This window comes from Pelecanus crispus, chromosome 1 (genome assembly GCF_030463565.1).
Source record: "Pelecanus crispus isolate bPelCri1 chromosome 1, bPelCri1.pri, whole genome shotgun sequence".
Classification (NCBI taxonomy): Eukaryota; Metazoa; Chordata; class Aves; order Pelecaniformes; family Pelecanidae; genus Pelecanus; species Pelecanus crispus.
The window spans coordinates 69,985,625-70,006,585 of record NC_134643.1 but is presented as its reverse complement, the minus strand read 5'-3'; the positions used below and the strand labels follow the sequence as shown (position 1 = coordinate 70,006,585).

The window sequence follows — 20,961 nt, the reverse complement described above, 5'->3', positions numbered from 1 at the left end:
TTTTTACATGAACATGTAATTTCATTATATCACTATTTCATATTATGCACTAATTTTTGGTACCATGCAGTATTTCTCCACTATTCAATGAACTAGCATTTCTTTCTAGTCCTGTTTCTGTGATGTTAAATGATAAAAATTATTATGGTACCAACATTGTGAAAATTCCTAAGTCTTTTTTCCCTTAGAGAGCACTGCAAATGAAGAATACCGTACCTGAGTATTGTCCATAACTACTATATTACTTCACACAGATATAACAAAATATGAAGCGAGGCTGTCTATGCATCATCCATACACTACCTACTTCATATAAGTAGATGTATCCAGGAATGCTTAATTATGAATTTTTAATTCCCCCCAAAAAGGCTAAAATCCAAAGCAATTGCCACCCCCAAGAAACTTCCCTTTGCTATAAGTCACAAAAAACCTAGCTAAAAGGTCATCATTTTTGGAACTTCTCCCAGACATCCAGGAAAGTCAGGAAAAGCTCTCCTGACAGAGAGGGTTATGACATGATAACAGTAAGAGCTAGTTTTTCTCCAGGCATTTGCCAGGGTTAAACGTTTGCTTGTGTCTACAGTAACTGCACACACTATGCTGAAAATCACAACCCTCCAAGTAAGTACAGAATGCAACTTTTGTTGTATTTTCTGCAACATATTGTAAAAGCTGATGGAAATTTAAATTGTTACTGGAATGTTACGTTACTAACGAATTATGATATGTATTATTAAAGTCTCTACTGCATATATATATATCCTGTTTTCTAGCGCATAGCCAGCTGTCACAGGATCTCTCAGAGAAAGGGCTGGAGGGTCAGTTGATCCCAAAACTACCTACTGGCTACCATTGCATCTAGCCCAAATGGAAAAGGAGGAATAATTTTCAAACATTTATTCCATTTAGATTTTTATGAGTCATGATTGTTCTTTAGAGCTTGTATTTGCTCATACCTGCTGCATTTTCACTAACAAAAGTCCCTCATAATACTGACAGACAGTACAATTCTGATTCGCATCATCTGTGAACTCAGAATCATATTTTTGTTTAATTACCAAGAACATGTAACAACGTTAAGTTTCATCCTTTATGGTGAGCTAGGAATGATCTGATGACTGACAAGAAAAAGTTACCTCTTCAAAACATGCTAACAAATTTCTTAAAAACTGAATTGCAAAGCGAATTCATATCCTTTCAGTGCTTTATGTAATGAGTTCTGTCCTAGAGGACAGAAGGAGGATGGCCTAGAACTGAATACACCATTTAGTGAAATTATAGCCACTTGCATAGGTACTAATGGCATCTAGTCAGACCCAAGGAACACTAACACCTACAAGGCTGGGCAGCACAGAGAATTATCCAGGGACAGGGAGGCCAGAACTTCTCCCTGACGTAATTAATGTTTAAAAAGTACTGGGAGAGGAAGGGAGAGAAAAAGAACATTTTGATCTGAATAATTCCCAAAGATGGATCTGAGCTCAATACATACAGGTCTGATACATCAGACTGTTCTCTGGAATAAATCCTGCAGATGCAGGATGGCATTAAAGAATAGATTTCTACCAGCCTGAAATGGAGTAGCTGACAGTTTCATGGGCCTTAACACGTTGAGCTGTGCTATCCAAGGGATAAAGAAAGTACACTCCACTCAGCTGGCAGGCAAGGCTGGAATCTGATATGGCAGTGGTCTGTATGGAAGAGAAATTAGCCAGGAACTCAGCACTTGAAATTCACTTATCCCAGGAAAACATGTAACACCATTTAACTAGCATAACCAATTTGCTTCAAAGCTGATGATGCCTAGAAAGTTATGGAGGAAATCCTGACCTTTAAGTTTGGAAAGCTTTTCTTTAAATCTAACTGTTGCTTCAGAAGCTTTGTACACACTGTCCAAAAGCAAGTTCATAGATTAATTAGGGAAGCACGATCTGTCTTTACTAACAGCTGAAACCATCATTTTCATCATGGCATGGTATTACCATCAACAGATCAGATGAAAAATCTTCAGCCACCCTACCCTCAAGATCCAATCATAGCATGCCAAGAGGAAATTCTTCAGTAATTTAAGACCAGATGTACTGGGCTTCACTTGGGTTTTCAGATATTTTGAATGTTGATATTGACTGTGTGTACATGCTATGGTGCCTCACAACAAATAGTTCCTGATATTTAATGAATTTAGAAGGCTCATTTGATGAGAAGGTATTTGGCTACCTATCCATTTCGTCGAGCTTTGTCTGGATCCCCGTAAAAGCATTACTAAACAAAAAATTGCACATTTGTTTAGATTGAAAAGTCAGTTCTTTCCACTAGAAGGATATTTTTCCTATTTAATGCTCAATATGATAAAAGAATTATATAATCACAGGGAACAAACTACATATACTTGAGTATATAGTTCATAGATTAGGAATTATACATTAAATTACCTAAACTTGGGTGTGGAAAAAGAAGAAAAAAATTAATAAATTTACTCGGTGTTACACTTGTTCACTAAAGCATTCAAATATATTTTACACAGCTTCTGGACATACAGTTTGTCAGCAGCAATTAGAGACTGACGTATAGCGCTGCAATACAGCTCCAATAGTACACAACTCCATGCCACGGGATATTCTGAAAATTCCTCCTAAAAACTCTGGAAGATGCTGGAGTGATAGAGCAAGAAAATATGCATACTACCTTCCAGATGTCAGTTCCAAGTACCCATTCAAATACCATGAAATTTCAGTAAATGTGACCTTTCTAGGACAAGACAGCATATCAATTCTTTTTCACAATAGCCAAGCTTCAGTTACTTGAAGCAAAAATTTTCTACTCCAGCCCAACAGCTTGTTTTTTTTATCCTGCTTACAGACCAGACACTCGTTAACCTCTCAGATCTCTGGAGAGTTGTGGCTTAAGGGAACCCAGGAGGAAAAGACAAATTTGGAAAGCCATTTATCCATCTCACTAGAATTGAGACATTATGGTTTTCATTCTTCCCCCACTCCCCAAAATACCAAATTTCCATCATCAGAGCTCTCTGAATAAACGAACATTTTGTTACTGGACTCAGGAAGAAAGAAACCACATGCCTGTTAGGGACAGAGAGAGGAGGAGTGGAGTATGTGCTTGGGAGCGTGTTTATTTGACTGGATTGCAGACGGTCAACCGAAGAACATGCAGATCATATATTTTTAAGCATTTCATAATGTCTTATTATTAATTCCAGCCAAAACCACCAAGACCAAAATTATCTGAAATTGGTGCTTGTGTGTCCTGACCCCAAAGCCAACAATGGTTGCATAAAAAAAAATTAAAAAAAATCTACATGCCTCTCAGGTTTAGGTTTTTTTTTAATCGATTAGAAGGCAGTGCCTTTTAGAGTCTATGGAGAAGACAGGTCTCCATAACTAACAAATTGAAATGTGGTCCCGGGTAAATTTTACTTCCAGGAAACCAAAATGTTGCAGTACTTGAGAGAGGGAGGCTATAAGCAGAGGGCTCTTCTAAAGGAAGGAGTTTTTATTGAACCTGTCACTTTTCATTAAACACTCCATATTTTACCTTGGCCTGATATTTTCATTAGGGCATACAGACCTTTTTCATCTGTGAATGAAAGCATTCCCTTTAGCCTTGTGTTGAATATGGGGAAAGACTCTCTAAAATCGAGCCCACCCAAACAGGACAATTAGGTTCACAAAAACAGGAAAGGCACTAGGGAAAAATCAAGTAATATTAATACTATGATAACATACACATTTCATTGTTGAGTATCACATCCCACTTCAAACTTAAATTCTTATATGGATCGAATAATCTCTATTTTTAATCTCAGAAATACTTGCATGTAGTTCTATAGAAAGCAACAGACATCACTGCAGAATAAAACACAACATAAGCAAAGTGGAAAAAAGTATGTGCTGCTGTACAGACATCTCTAATTGGAACCTGAATGTAAAAAGGTAAAGATAATAAAATTATACATTTTGACATCTTTGTTCCCAATTTTAGCTTCTCTATTAGACCACCAACCTACAACAAAGTAACACTGGAGAAAAAGAGAAAAATATCAAACAACTTGGCTTCCTCAAAAGAGAAAATTGGTTATTTGTTTCTTGCTCCTAGACATAATTTACTTACTTTGAAATTAAAAAAGAGGAAATATTTAAAGTAAAATTATGCTAACTGTGCTATTCATAGTTTTATATTTATGATCCCTCTACTGCTAAAACACTTTAAATAAAGAATTGGATAGTACATTGCAAGGACAGCTATAGATTCTTAACTCTGATACAAAGCACCATCATTTTTTGCCACCTAATTTCTGAGGAAAAGCTGCCTCACTGCTGCCACCAAAGCTGTACAATCTCTTTGAAGTATCAGAAACTGGTATTAAATAGTTTTAACAGGACTTAAATTATCAGTAACCAGAATATCACTGCCTGTTCATTGCTACGTGTAGTTGCACAAACACATTACATAGCTTACTGTTTAGTATGCAAATAGGAGCTGAAAGAAAACAAATTCAGGCTTTTTCCAATGCATTCCATTTGTGTAAAACAAAGAAAAATTAAGAGGGAAAGAATAATTGTGTGGAAAGAATAAAAGTCCTACAGCAAAACAAAAAAGATGATCTTGTGGAATGGGATCATTTGATAAATACACCACGCACGTATTTGCAAGGCAAATGTCAAGTACCACTTATCTTTTCAAACTCAAAATACAGATTTACTCAAATGCAGATTAAAAATCTATCCAAATATTGTATTAGTTTTAGGAATTTTTAAAGACATTTCACTAATACAAGGAGGATTGTGTTATTTGAACTTAAGCTGCCACATAACGAGAGCCTTGTGGATTGCCATAGAGTTACAGCCACAAAACCCATTAGCAGATGTAGAACTCTCACATCCCAGCCTGTTATAAAAGTCTGCAGTTATGAAATCATTTTCATACACTTGGAACTTAACTATTTCAGTGCCCTGCACATATAGGACTGGAGTTGAGGGGGAAAACCACAAAAAGGTGCATCTGAGAGCACTCCACATGGACAAATGTTTCTGTGGTTCTTTGAAAAATTCTTAAATTGTTGAAATCATTCCCCTGGAATTCCACAGAACAGAGTAAAGAAGTATCTGTTTAAATTAAGCAAGGGATTTCTCTTTGCTAGTGAACTATTAGTATTTATTCTATGTCTTCATTGTAGATGTATTAAGATATAGAATCATAGAATCATTTAGGTTGGAAAAGACCTTTAAGATCATCCAGTCCAACCATTAACCTAACACTACCAAGTCCACCACTAAACCAATTAAGGGTAGAGTAATAATTTCATGTTTCCTGGCTTGGTGGCTGGATTATTTTTTAATGAAAGTAAAAACTAGTATGTAGCTGGTTAGAAGAAACAGGATTTAACCTAGGATAACAAAGGAAAACACCTATGAGAAGGCTTGCTCTCTAAAGATTTAAAAAAATAATTTTAAAAGCACTCAAGGGTAGATTACTGTTTCCATGTTTATTTTCACTCACAAGAGGAAAGTTATTTTTGTGAATTAAAGAAATCACAGGCAAAATACCTATTAACTCCTCACTTAGCATCATGGTATCTTTGCTTTATTTCATAGCAATAGCTTAACATTTTTATGACAGCACTTGAAAACTTACCATTTGATAAACGATCTACGGCTAATATCAACATATAGCACACTGAGAAATACTTTACTTGCTTTCATACTGGTGACTTTCACATGCCTAGGTAGATCTGAGGTAACTAGATAATTCTGCAGGGCAGTAGTAGCATGTTATAATTTCAGATATAAAGCAAACCGACTAGTAAGCATACCAAGAATTCATGAGGTAGAGTAGGATTTCACTGTCAGACAAGGACGAGTAAACACAGAAAACATGGTCCTCCAGTTACCTCATAATAATTTCAATATACCATAAGAATACTTACTTGGTTATCTTTCATTTACTGAAGAAAAGGCACCAATATAAGGTAAAACCAGCTGGGAAAATACACAAAACTAAAGCTAAAGAAAAAGGTTTTTAAAAGAGCAGCAAAAAAAAAAAAAAAAAAAAGCCAGACCAATCTCAATACTGAAATAATAGAATTATTTCAAAGACACACTTCATAACTGAGTTGACAGTTAAAACTATTTTTCCCTTTTATGAAAATGGGGTAAGCTATGAAGTCAACTGAGAGAGGCTGCTTTCTTTGAAGTGCTCTGGGATAGATGTGTCCTTTTAAACAATCAGTAACAAATTTCTTAGGTAACAGCTATGAAAATGGATCAGGGGATACAGCGGAGAGTGAGGTAGTTAAGCCTGGCTGATTGGTCACACATTGCTTTAATTCAATTCCCATGTTACCTGAAGCTGTTGGGAGCTGTCATTAAGATTATCCTCTCGTCTCCTGGCCTCCTCCAGCATCTGTGCACTCTTCTTTTTCTCCACTTGCTCTTTGTGCTTCAGATTTGCTACTTTCTTATTTTGATCTTTAACTTGCCTGTAAAAGAGAAGAGCACTCAGAGCGTGGTCCAGAGCATGCTTCCTGTCAGCTTCAGCGCTGGGCAGCTGGACTGGGGAAGAGTGGAACCCTCAGGTACCATCACTTTGTTTGCAGAAGGTCACCAACACCAAACCCATCCTCAAGTGTAACCCTCAGCTGTTAATTCAGCCACAAGAATGCTTCATTTTGTTCTTTACCATTAACCTAAATGTGGAAATTTCTGAAACAAAACCCTTAATTATTATTTGGTATAGACTATTAATCAAAAGATGCACCTGCCCTCTTGTGACTATGTGGCACGTGCTACGTAGAAATCTTTTCACTGTTCATACACACAAGTACATATAAAAAATGCAGATATTTAATAACCTATTTTGCTTTGGGTACCACTGTATCTAATGTAAGAAAAATAGGAAGATGAAAAGGAAATGACCTGAATATAGAGGACTACCTACTTCTGGAAACAGATTGCCTAGATCTTGTAAAACTATTTCTTTTCAACCTCAAGTTCTACTTGTTTACTAGATATTTTGAGGGATTTCCTATCCTTTCTTTTTACAGAAACAAGACAGAGCAAGTAAGAACAAACTATTTCAGAAAACGTGCATAATTTCCTTTTCATTTGCATCTATGAATTATTTTTGATGATCCTGGCAACTACCATTGCCTGCAGACAGGGTTTGGCCTTTCTGGGCATTAAGACACATGGAGTATTGAATCTAATTACAGACCCTTTAATCTAAGTCTCCTGACCACAGAGAACTTAAGTCTAAACTTCTAGTCCAATCAAAACAAAACAGGCTAGCTTTGCTTCCTCAGCCCTTTTCTCCATAATTATATCTGGAGTTTGGATTTTGGAATAAAAGACAGATTCTTCGGTTGCAAGATTTCCCCAAAACATCATGGAAGTAGTAGAGACGGCTCTTTAATTTACTGTTTAGAAAGCAGAATGATATACTAGCTTCCTATCTGGTATGTTATCCACACAGAGAGGGAAGAATGTTTCTTCTGTATTTCAGAAATACTTTTAGAACAGATCACAAACAACTCTGATTGCTTTAATATTTTCTTCAGAACTCATAACAAAAGTATGATCAAGAACATATCTCTGTGATATATATGTTCAAATTATATGGGATATGGCTAGTCAGTGCTTTGAGTTCTTCCAAAAATATGTAGGTTCAACACTGAGCTCTGCTTTTTGCAATGTAAGCCAACTGGAGCTGGGAAAAATTGCAAAGACAGCAAATCTTCCTTGGTGCTAGACAAACTTCTATTAATGTAAAAAAGTGCTGATGGCCTCCAGAGGCCAAGAAAAAAAGTAAAGTCCTTTTCTGATGATGTTAAAAAATTATTGGCATACTTAACTACCTTGTCCAACAGTTACACCTGATTTGAGTCAGGATGCTTTTCAAACACAACCAGTATAATTGTTAAGTTGTTCTAACCCAGTGCTGCACACTGGCAATGGGCACATTGCCCAGTTTGAAAGCAGACTTGTTCAGTGATTAAACAACTTATTGGAAATATTATGTTGGCACCAACTCAGCTTGTACGATACACAGTTCTATCTGTCCAATAAAACAAACATAGAAAGTACAGCTCAGTTAATGCAGAAAATTAAAATATGTAAGCCTCACACATTCAGTTCAATTCCACGTGAGAATTCTTATTCAACTTCTAAATTAAAATTAGGGGAATTAATTATTTTTTACAAACTTGCAAACCTAGTTTCCCCTGTTGGAACCTGGTCTGTGTTACTGGTTAGATAAGAGACAACAATATTAATAAAGCCATAACCCTCATCAAAATATGTCTGAAGTAGATCACCTCCCGCATGGTTCAAAATGTCTTCAAACAAAGTATGTATTTCAAAGAAAGGAGTAATTATAAGAATATATACTCTTGACAACCACCTTCTCATGTCTGAACCAAAATTAATGTCTTTCTAATATATTAGGTAAATATTCTGAGACAAACTCAAGCTTTCCTAAAGCAGTTTAAAAGATGGAAGTCTTGAAATTACCTAGTGCTTGTAATACTCAGATCAATCCTCACAACTGTCATAGCGTTTGGAAACGTGAATTCATGTGCAGGATATAACTATCACTCTGTACCTCTGATGTCAAAAAGCAACAAAAGTTGGGCAATAAACCTTTCAAATGATACAGGTATCTATGGCATTACCTAAAATGTCCCCAACTGTTTAACTATATAAACTGGGAAGGCCATGTGAAACTTGAAATCTATAAATCTAAAAGGCTTGCAGTCATTTGATGCATGAAAACACATCTCATCTCAATGCCCATGGTACCAAATGACAATTCTCACTTTTACAATACTTCATGCAGATAATCGTGTAAAAGGTTTAGCATATACAAGCCCAGAGCCCTTGAACATTTGCACCATGGAAGTTCTATGAAACTGTAAAGAATCCATACTGTGATTCTGTAAAGAATCCTCTTTCTTCTGTCAGATAACTTGCAGTCTTGAAAGCCAGAGAATCATGTTTTTATATATATAAACAACATTAAAAATTATTTAAAAATACACACACATATTTTTAAGATCAACAGACCTCAAAAGCTTGATTAACAGGAATCACCCAAATCACTGCTCAATAAGACAGTTCTGTTACTATTTTGAACACTGAAATACTACTGATGATTGTTATAGAACAATTTCATCTTCACACCACCACTGAACGATGTGCAGAATTGGACCACGTGCTGAACTGGAACAATAAAATAAAATACTGAAAGTATGTGTCTTAAGCAAGCATACTGCAACTGGTACATTCTATGAAGAGACAGTCAAGAGGAAAATAAAGATTTGCCATAATATATGTGCACAAGATAGCTAATTAGGACTGCAGAAAGAAACAAAGCTCTGGAATTCCCTCAGTTTGAGAGCTTCATTTTGTAAACTTAACATTCTTTTAACTCTTTTGAATGCAATTACACAAATATATAGCACATAACCCTGTCAAAGGGATAGTAAGGTTTTAAAGAAATCCTTCACCCATAAGAGTATTTTTATTAAAACTGAAAAGACTGCACACGATTACAGAAAGCAAAAAGAGAATGAATTAATTGCAATGATAGCAACAGCTTAGATATTTATGTTTCCTAGAAAGCATTAGTGTTAGTATGTAAAGCAACTGAGTAAACACCAATTTGCAATGTGGATGCGGAATTCTCATCATACAATAAAGAACACGTGAATTTCTGAAAGATACAGAACATTAAATATTACTATAAGTACATCTTCCTACTGAAACACCTTTTTTTAAATGGGACTACAGAGAGAGAAAGAATGCTGGTGATTCTAATAACAATTGGAGAGCCAGTTCATGTTCAATGAGACAAAGCTTTGAAGCAGGATATCACTGGAATCAATAGAAACAATAAAAAAACCTAACAAAAGCAAAACTACCTCATCTCAGAAGACATTTATTCTCAGAGTTACCCTCAATTCAAATAATAACAAATGTTCTAGTCACACATAAAAGAAGAAAAATCTAATGAGTACGTTTATTATGTTGAACTACACTGAAGAATCCCACTCATTTTAGAAATAAAAATTTCATTTTCATTTTTTAATAGTAACTTTCAGATAATTCCTTTTTTTGAGGCATGCCTCCTAAAAAATGTAGCACTCAAAAGTGAAAAAATCGTTTCCATTGCTTAGAATCTTTCTCCATTTCACAATATGTCATGCCAAGTACTGTGACAACTGAATATATTAGAGAAAATGAAGTAGAATCAAAATCAGGCTTCTGATTTAAAAAAAATACCCCCCAAAGTCTTTCAGCTAAAGATGGGCCAAGATTTGCAGAATTAATCATTTCACATCCTTTGATTTCGGGTGCCCAATTCAAGCCATATGCCTGCTGAAAAAACCCGTAAGATTTCTCAATCTGGATATAACTATTATATATATATAAAAAACAATCTGAAAATAACTATTAATTTCTACAACTTTATCCTTTTTTTAATGTAACAAAGCTGCCTCACTTATACAAAGCCACACCTCTCCACTTCTCTATTAAATTGTTGAATTTCCAGTGATGAGGTACAGCCGAACACCATGGGGAATGAATTAAAATAATCACAATAAGCAATAAAAACTTTCAAACAAGAAGATTTCATGTTTTAAAATAATTTTAAAACAGGAAGACAAATACAAGCAATAGAAAACCAGTGGACCATCAAGCATTCTTGAAAAGTGGAAAGTCACTTTGTTACCTGTGAGTCTTTTTGGAAGACTTTTCCTCCCTAATAAGATTAAGTGCTTTATAGACCCTATTATTTATTAAGGCTTTTATGAAATTAATTTTTTCTGTACTAACGTGAATACGTTTTGCCTTTTAATACTAATCTCATTATCTTTTACTGTAGTGCACATCAGTATATATACAGCTATTAATTCTTTCCTCATATGGATTTTCATGAGACAGGTTAATGTAACGTAAGCCATTATCCTCATCTGGTTATCTTTTCTGGCATACTTTCAGATATTCTTCTTGTAAAACAAAAGGTGACAAAATGTTAACTGAAAATATGTATAAGTTAATTTGAATTTATAATTATATTTGAATATATTTTTCCTTCACAGTTATGCACCTAACACACAACAGTGTTTTTATGAGTACACATTTACAATGCATTCAAACCACCACAGAAGCTTACCTTGAACATAAAACGTACACACACACACTATATTTCTTAATGAATACACGCACTAGGAAGAAATACACAGATCTTGTGCACAGTTATAGAAACAGCCTGTTTTATTCATCTGACTTAGGTACTCAGAAAATATTTCTATGTGTCAGTCAGCCACGTCAGAAAGATTGTTTAGCTCGAGCCTTCATTGACGTAGCATTACCACCACCCACAGGACAGTCCACTGTTGCTGCAGCTGCTAATCCTGACGGATAGATGAACTTCATTTGCTTTAAAGCACACTTCGCTCCTCAACATAAGTTAAACTGATGCAATAGTCAACATTACTGAAAAAAACTGCAAAGAAAACTGTATGCAATGAAGTAATATATTATTTAGTTTGAAATTGCCAATGTGCCTTGTATTCCAAAATATTAGATTCTACAGCATATAATATAGAATCATAGAATATCTCAAGTTGGAAGAGACCCATAACGATCATCGAGTCCAACTCCCTGCTCCTCACAGGACTACCTAAAACTAAACCATATGATTAAGAGTGTCATCCAGACGCTCCCTTTTACTCTGACAGGCTTGGTGCCATGACCACTTCCTTGGGGAGCCTGTCCCAGTGACCAACCACCCTCTCAGTGAAGAACCTTTTCCTAATGTCCAGTCTGAACTTCCCCTGATGCAGCTTCATTCCATTTCCTTGTGTCCTCTTGCAGGTCACCAGAGAGGGGATCAGCACCTCCCCCTCCGCTGCCCCCCTTGAGGAAGTTGATATCATTGCATAAGACCTCTAAGCACTTCGTAGTCCTAAGAGACACAGAGGAGTACATTTATTCACTTGTGGAATGAAATGGAACAGCCATCTGAAAGGCTGTAATACTACAGCAATTTAGGTCAGAGCACAAAACACACTGTAATGGGAAAAAATTCCAGAAGGAGATTCTGGAAGGCAGGAAACAATCAGCTAAGTTGTCCAGACCTTTAGTAGCAGTCTTGTTTATCAATGATTAGATGGGTGAGAAAAAAAGGGAATTTTTACTGAAAAAAAATCAAGAACATCAACACAATGGGATGCTAGTGATCTGAGTTGGATTGATTTACAACTCATAGGAATGTGTCCAACTTACTACATTACGTCCACCGTTTCCTTGATCACTTCATTGTTTTTAAGGTCTGCCCCACCAAATATTTTAGCTGCCCATATCCTTAACCTTAACTTATGAATTTAAAAGATCATAAACACAGTGACATAGCTGAGTTGTTGGATTTTGGGGGTTTTTTTGGTAGTTTTGGTACACAAAGAAAAACATTTACATTCTGGGAAGTATAACAGCGGGAAGCCAAGGAGAAACTCTTCTCAAAAATGCTACTTTGTTTTGAAAATAAGAAAAATCCCTGTTCTGAAAGGTTTTGCTTTAGCTTTTAGTTGCTCAAAAGTCACTTCACCTTACCAGTGGTTGATCACCAAACCACAGAAAATAATGGCAGCGTTTGGAAAGCCTCATGGCTTAACCTCAAGAAAAAGAAAGTGATGAAAGGAAGCTAAATAAGTGATGAAGGAAACAGGACCGACCACATCACACAGTCCCATCACCACAAATGGGTGTCTGATTGACAGTCAAAGGAAAGTTGCCAAAGGTTGAACAAAGTTCCCTATCTTACACATTGAAAAATGAGGATCAGGGGAGTTACACGATGCTGAAGATCTACATGGAATTTAGCATGGCTAGATGAATTTTTTTTCAGAACAGTAAGCATTATCTGGCCCTCTTCCTTTGCTTTGTTGGGCTGTACCTAACAATCCCAGCTTCTTAAGTAGCTTATCACTATTCCTCAACATTATACTAAGGTCAAAAAATGATGGATTAAATTACTAACTAAAAGAAACAGTAATTTCATTATGCTTTTCAAACAGTTTGGTTTAATATTACCACCTCTGTTGCACACTGCATCCAAGCTAAAAGACCAATCAACATACTTTCAATGAGTTGCTCTTGTTTGGATGCACAGCTGGCAAACTCCAGCACCCAGTTAACCTCTTCTGTTTGTGAACCTCTCCTCCCACAATCTCTCATCATTTTGTTACACTGTTCCTCACTGTTCTGTGCCATTTATATGACAAGGTAACATATGCCAATGAAAATATTAACAGACCCTGAAAATTTAACTGGTCTGCTGTATGTGAGTCAAGAAGTCCCACAGTGGCTTTAAGAGATGGGGAGGGTGGACTTCATTTCCTGAAGCTAGGAAACTTTGATTTTTAAAAACAAAGTGTGTGTTCAGATCAGCACTGGAGGGGGCAAGGGATGCAGACTAGAATGGCTATGGGAAACCAGCCTGCCCCAAATTTTAGGAACAGGAGCCTAACAGTGTCTGAACCAAGAGGTGTGGAAGTCAAAGACTAGAAGCAGATTTCAATCCTACACTGGTCATTAGCTTTCCTCAGTGCTAAGAATTATCTGCACGGTATCAACGCACACTTCCTGATGCAGTCACCACATTAGCCAGCACATCTCTCACTCTGGCTAAAACAACATTAAGATTTTCTTCCAGAAACAGCTAATGGGAAGCTATGGGAAAGGGGAGAACATGGCATATGAATCTAGAAACTCATAACCTAAACCCTCCTATCATTTAGAAACACCTCAAAGAAACCCCACCACCTGACCCATTAGCAATGGCAATACATAAAGTTTATAGATAACATATTTCAAGTAGTGAGGTTGCACAAGTTATTAACGCCACATAGCATGTTTCATGAGAGGATATTAGCAAGTCCTAACCAGAAACAGCTATCAGCCTGCACTACAGGTAATTGCACTAATGTATTACCTTTAAACATAATTTCTTTAGGAGTAACTAAAGGCCTTCTAACTCAGGTCCAAGCTTCTCTGAGGTAAAATGTGTTAACTGTCAAACACAACAATCTCCCACATTTGGCTATAAAATGCGTAATTATAGGTTAATACAATTTTTTTTTTAAGTTTTTCTCTTCTTGTATTAATCTTTATGATTCAGTCTAGCAGAAGACCAAGAAATATAATCAAAACCACACACACTAAATCTGAATGCTACAGGTGCTTCCCCTGTGAAATGTTATTTCTCGGCAATCAGTAGGGAACGACATTTATGGAAACAATTTTCCTCATGATAGATTGAAATGATACAGCATCAACAGCGAATTTAGAGAAAGGTACCTAATAAATACATTAACAGAAAGAGAAACCTAATGAAAGATGAGAAGGATATGTCTCAAATGCATGCTCTGAGCATTATCAAACTAATCTATTTCAGGGAAAATAGACTTATTTTTTCCTTCAATCCCTTGATCAAACAAAACCAGAATAAACTAGGCTACTCTCCAGTCATGAGGCAGTAGCCCAATTACACACAAACAGTGGTGAAGTCAAATGCTGTTGTCTTAGTATTCTCAAAAAAACTGGAAGAAAAATGTTCCTTAACCAACTGGCTAAAATTGAGGGATTAACAGCAGAGATTAACAGAAGCATCTTCATTTTAGTGCAACAAGTCCATGCCAAATTAAGTAAACCAAAGGTTCGCTTCCAGACAGGGCCAGCTACAACATACTAAAACCAAGATGCTCTTGAAAACTTCAGGTAAACATCTATAGCACCTCATGTTTTCACTGATCTATAATTCCAGTTTTGTAGATACAATCCACTACACCTATTTACCCCACTAATGTGCAGCTAAAAAAAACCCTAATAAAACTAATGTGCAGCTTCTGAACTATTTAAATTCCCAGCATCTATTTACTATGAAGCAAGTTTTCTGATGAAAAGAATGAATACATTACCATAATTTCATAACTGATGTAAAATTCAAAATCAGGCTTTAGAGATTAAATAGCAAATCAATTATATGTCAAGTTCTGTAATTATTTTTGAAAGCTGATGGCAATTGAACTAGAAAAGAAACCTTTAACCTTAAAACCTTGCAACCTTTAGTTTTTATTGTAGCTAAGAGCATTATAAATACAAACTCAAGGTGAACTCTGAAATAAATCTGTAAGATAATGATATAGGTGTTCCTTTGTGAAGAAAAATATTAATGGTTTAAGAACCTTCATAAAAGCACTCAGTAGTTCAACAAATAAGTTTGTTCTGTTGCATTTTTTCTTCTCCTTTTCTTAATTGAGCAAACAGATGCAAAGCCAAAAATGACATTTATAAAATGGCTGATTAGGCCTCAATGTGGATTCCTTCTCCCTGCAACACGCTGGGTTAGTTGAATTTGGCCCTAACAGTGTGGGAAGAAGTCCCAAAGGTGCTGTTCTTTTTACCTTTAACTCCAGTGCACAAGCCAACCGCCCTGTGAACAGATCACACACAGCCAGTCACTCTCTGCTCAAGAGACCTGCACGATTTGGCTGAAAAAAGTATTTTCTAAACAGCAATAAAATCTTCCTTATGAATGGCATTTTATTGAGGTTTCAGAGGGTATTTTTGTGATCTAAGATCACACATGTCTCTCTTAACTGCAGTCCCACTAGCCAGAAAAGAAAACAAATCACAATACAGCAGCTGTTTTCTTTCATATGGGTATGCGAGCCTTTCATTCCTTCTGGAATAATACCTGATACAACCAATAATTAAAATAAAAATCGAATGTAAAAATCAGCCATTGAAACAAAACAAAAAATGAAATATAATGTAAGGAGAACAACATTTTAAAAGCAAAGCATTGAAGAACTACGCTGGAGAGTCTTATGTTTGCCTTACAGCATATACTGAACAAGCTATTAAGAGAGAAAAGTCCTCTTCTAAAAATTTGCAGAAAGTTGGGATAACAGTTAAATATTATCCTGTCATTTTGAAACAGCGTATGTTAAAGAATCAAGATATGTCTTATGCTTTCAAGCTGACAGCTACTGAAAATCTAGTCTTCAGCAAAAGGTATTAAATCGAGCAGTTGCCAAGGTCAAAGAAGAAAGCACAGTGAATGTACCAAATCAGTGGAAGAGGATTTCTGATAGAAAAGAAAACACATGCCTGAGAACATGCATGAGTCTTGCTCTAAGAAAAGGATGTGAGGACAGTAATGATAGCAGGACCAGTCTGAAAAAACATAAACTGGTCCATTTCAGGGCTAAAAGCCTGATGATTTTATGTTGCCGAGATGCCCAAATAAAAATCTTATATAATTTAGCTTACCTCCTTAAATACAAAATTGCTTTTAAGAATCTTTCAAACAGATTCTCTCTATAGATGTGAATGGAAAAGTGTTTACCCTGTTGGCTACAAAGAAGCTGTACCAAATCTGATCCAAAGTTGGCCATTCCCAGAGACTATACTGGGAAAAGTATGCAAAAGGATGGGGTTGACTGAAAGGCAATGTTATCGGGCTCATCAAACTGTACCTTGCCTACAGCATCTTCATTATAATAAGAATCCGAGATGGTAAGTATACAGCTCTGTTTTGGTATCCACTGGGTAAGATCAATTAGAATGCAGACCACAATGTCTCTCAGAATGGCATGTTTGGCATATTTCTTTCAGGTGCTTAGCAAATGGATTTATAAAGAGGTATCTCCTCTTATGAAATACATTCTTTGACAGCTCACGTCAGGTTAATATGAAGAGTGCCTACTGAGATGATTTGTTACAAACTTTTGACTGCTTGGAAAATGGGGGACAGCAGCATTATTTGTAATAAATACACCACATACAGGGCTGAACAGCCTATCTAAATAGTGCAGATGGCTTAGTTCCTTCTTCTCTGCTACAGCTGTAATACTGTCTTCTCAGTCTGTCAGCTGTAGGACTCCAGAAAACAGCTAGGAATACTTTGCAACTTGAGCGAACACCACTGCGTTTCTGGAGAACTCGGTGAGTGTTGCAAGCAACATTTATGAGTATCTCTTCATCGGAGGTTTCTGCAATAGCCTTGGTAATGTGAGTGGACAAGGTTACTGGCTTACGCATTTGAGGAGGGATTTCTACCATTTCACAGTAAGTGGATCTGCTACAGAACCAGTAAGTTATGTTCAACAGTGTTTTGAATAAATACATTCTTTTTTAATGTATTCTGAAGGAGCACAGAAAAAAAAATCCGGTGATAAGATGTCCCATGTTTCAGACATCTGAAATATATTCTTACTGATATCCTCAGTGATCACAAAGTTCATAAATTAAATTATCTCTAGTTTGGAGTATCTACTGAGGAAGATAAAGTCTTTATCTACACAATTATACTACTCCAATGAACTACTTTTTATTTGGTGACCTTGAGGCAAATGAGGCAAAATTAAGATTTTAATTGAGCTGATCCCCTTACTAGGGCAACTGCCATGACGTAGCCTATCACTGAGATATTTTCTGCCTCCCTTCAATGAATTAATCTTCCAAGTAATTGGGGAACACTCATAATCATTAGGAAAGATCAACAAACAACAGCCTTTGCTGTCAAGAAAAATATTCTTAACAGGAACCTCAGGTATTTTCTATAAATCATCTATCTTTATATAAAAAGACATACATTGCATGTTGAGAGATATAAGCAGTGTTGAAAATCTAATAAAGAATTACTGAGGCTATGGTCAAAACAGGATACAGAAAGACAAGAGGAGAGTTCCAGTCCCTTTCTACTTCAAAATAAAATTTTTCTACCTGTAATTCAAAAAGCATCCTCCACTATTCTAAGATGCAGAAGAAAATACACTCTTTCCTCTTTGGAATTTTCAAGAAATCAACTGAAATTCCTTTAAAGGTTTTGGTGGGTTTTTTGTTGTTGATCGCTTCCTGCTTGTGCAGACATGTGTAAGGAAGAATGTAGCAGTGTACAGACCCTTTAAAATAATTAAAAAAATTAAAAAGCCATGTTGCTTTAATCAAACTCAGTATCTCTTGGCTCAAGATTAGATTTTTCTTGCAGATATTTGCAAACTAATAAGATGTATTTCTGTCCATTTAAAAAAAAAAAGATAAAAAAATGGATCTGGGGAAGATTACATCTGTAACGGAAGAGTACTAGCAATTCAAATGTGCTCCCCAAACTGTTTCAGTCTCTCTGAAGGAGAGAAGACAACCAAGCTGATCTGCCAAGAATGTACCCCTGACGCGCTCTTCCATGGTAAACTACAGCTTTCCTGAGAGCTGGCCTTCCAGGTCTTCAGGCACAACCCACTATTCTTGAATCTTCAGAGCAACAGTATCTTTAAAAATAAAATCTTTAAAATCTTTTAAATTCTTCTTTCACAAGGAAGGAAATTAACACAGAAACAAAACAAGAGCACAAGAACATGAAGAAACTTTCACCGGTGGTGCTAAGTTTCAGTTTTAGAGGCACTGAGGAAATCTTTGGTTCTGATCAGGGTGCATGAGGAGACTGAGGGATGGCAGCAGTCTGGTTCGGATGGATCTGCACTGCAGCTACTATAAGGCAATTTGGTTTTTGCCTCAGCAGGTGTTCATTCTGAGGAAAATAAACTTAAAAGTAAGAATAGTTCTGAGTTTGGGGATCTGCTGTTTCTTTATAGACACAGAAAATAAGTAATTTTTAGGAAAATTTAATGCATTCAACAAGAGCGTGATGTATCTGTAGAAGCAAGGGTGGGAAATTTAACCAAAACAGATTATGCTATCAGAATCCTCACAAGATAATTTAGGAGAAAAATCAGAATAAGTTGGGAACAGCATGTACCTACCCCTTCTATTTAACCTTAACCAACACAGCAATACTTTAAAATGACCTTCCAAATGTTTGGCTTTTGATTCACATGTGTTTTGGCTAAGATAGAGTTAATTTTCTTCATAGTAGCTAGTATGGGGCTATGTTCTGGATTTGTGCTGAAAACAGTGTTGATAAGCAGGGATGTTTTAGCTGCTGCTGAGCAGTGCTTACAAAGCATCAAGGCCTTTTCTGCTTCTCACCCCACCCTGCCAGCGAATAGGTTGGAGGTGCACAAGAAGCTGGGAGGGGACACAGCTGGGACAGCTGACCTCAAATGACCAAGGGGATATCCCACACCATATGACATCATGTTCAGCATATACAGCTGGGGGAAGAAGGAAGGAAGGGGGGGACATTGGGAGTGATGGCATTTGTCTTCCCAAGTAACCGTTATGCGTGATGGAGCCCTGCTTTGCTGGAGATGGCTGAACATACCTGCCTGCCAAAAGGAAGTAGTGAATGAATTCCTTGGTTTGCTTTGATTGCGTGTGCAGCTTTTGCTTTACTTATTAAACTGTCTTTATCTCAATTCATGAGTTTTCTCACTTTTACCCTTCAGATTCTCTCCCCCACCCCACCACAGGGAAGGGAGCGAGCAGCTGTGTGGTGCTTAGTTGCCAGCTGGGGTTATACCACAACATCATACTATAAGGTTTTTGTCCAAGTTGCAATAATGTTTGAAGCTTTAAGCATTTAAAAATACAAAGCAGACTCCTTCAGCTACATTTCAGCTGTCATTTCTTCATGTGAACCAAGCATACTCAAAAAGAACACGGAAATAAGCAAAGGAAACAAACTGTCAGAAACTCTCTGTGCTGAAAGCAGGAGAAACAAGAAAGGCAAGAAGGCATGTCATAAACTAAAGAGTAAAAAACAAGTTATTTGCATCTCACTGATAACCTTTATATAACACCACTGCATGGTCTCTACAAAAACTATGCCTAATACTTATAATGTAGTGAGCAGTCCCTTTGATTGGGAGATATGATCATGAAACATTTCCTTTAAGAAGAAATTACATAAAATGTTGCAGTTATTACATAAGTCTTGTACTCCAAATGCACCAGAAAAATCCTTTTTTTTTTTCACATTCCAAGTCAGTGGCCACTTTTGCAGTATAAAGTGTCATTCTGCAGTAGCCTAATAAAGTTTTTACTAGTAACTTCATTGAATGCTCTCTCCCAGTTTTTTTCATACAGGATGATGAAAAAGAAAAAAAGATTTTCTGTGCAAGAGAACAGGGAGCAAGCAAGCAAGCAATGCTGAAAGAGAAGACACCTTATGTTGATAAATGAGGTATCAATCCTTTGAAATATGTTGACATGTCAAATACTGAAAAAGTGTTTGCTCTTATATCCTTCATACATATTGCTAGAAGGAATTAGTAATAAAAAAAAGGATCTATTTCTAAACTGTTTATTCAGGTCTCTATGTGACATTGCTAACGTATTCTGCTGGTATTATCTATGCAAAGTGAAAAATTACACACTGAAAAGTGAAGTGAATGTGTATATCTATCTAGTACTTGGTTATAAGTTAACAACATTAATGCTCTTATTTATTTGGTACAATTACCCAAGGAATTCAGGCACATGCAGTAAAACCAAGAATCATACCAACTGAAAATTCAAAAATTAAACAGAATACACTCCCCCCCCCCCCCCCCCCCCCCCCCCCGCCACACTAAAGGAACTAAGTGAGCATATAATGCAAATTATTACCGAGTAAGGCAGGCCTAGAGAAAGAACCAAACAACACTGAACAGAATATAGGTAAAAGAGAAAGTGTATGACAGGAGATGCCCCCAAAAGAATCTATTTTCAAAGATACAGCATCCCCACTGAAGCCTGCATGGCTAAGATTCTTTACCCTTACATACACTTGCAGGGCAAAGTCGCATTATGCCACCTCTCTTTTAGTTCCCAGCATGTGGGACTTCATCAAACATGGCATGAGCAACTCAAGACCTTAAAAAAAGCAAGGGGAAGTTTTCAGACAATCTGATTTTTGCTGGCATTTGGAATGGAAACAATCTTGTCAGTGCTATTAGTGCCAGTGGGACTGATAAAGCTAAAAGTTGGACTGATGCTG

At 36.5% G+C, this 20,961-nt stretch overlaps 1 protein-coding gene across 3 annotated transcripts in view; it reads right to left on the bottom strand.

Moving 5' to 3' along the window:
• The window catches only part of ERC1 (ELKS/RAB6-interacting/CAST family member 1), a 296,882-nt gene that overhangs the window by 132,277 nt on the left and 143,644 nt on the right, over positions 1 to 20,961 (bottom strand). For all 3 annotated transcript variants that reach the window (XM_075706947.1, XM_075706956.1, XM_075706964.1), the window contains one exon: positions 6,361 to 6,496. In XM_075706947.1, coding sequence (XP_075563062.1) covers positions 6,361 to 6,496 — 136 coding nt within the window. The remainder of the gene's footprint in view (positions 1 to 6,360; positions 6,497 to 20,961) is intronic.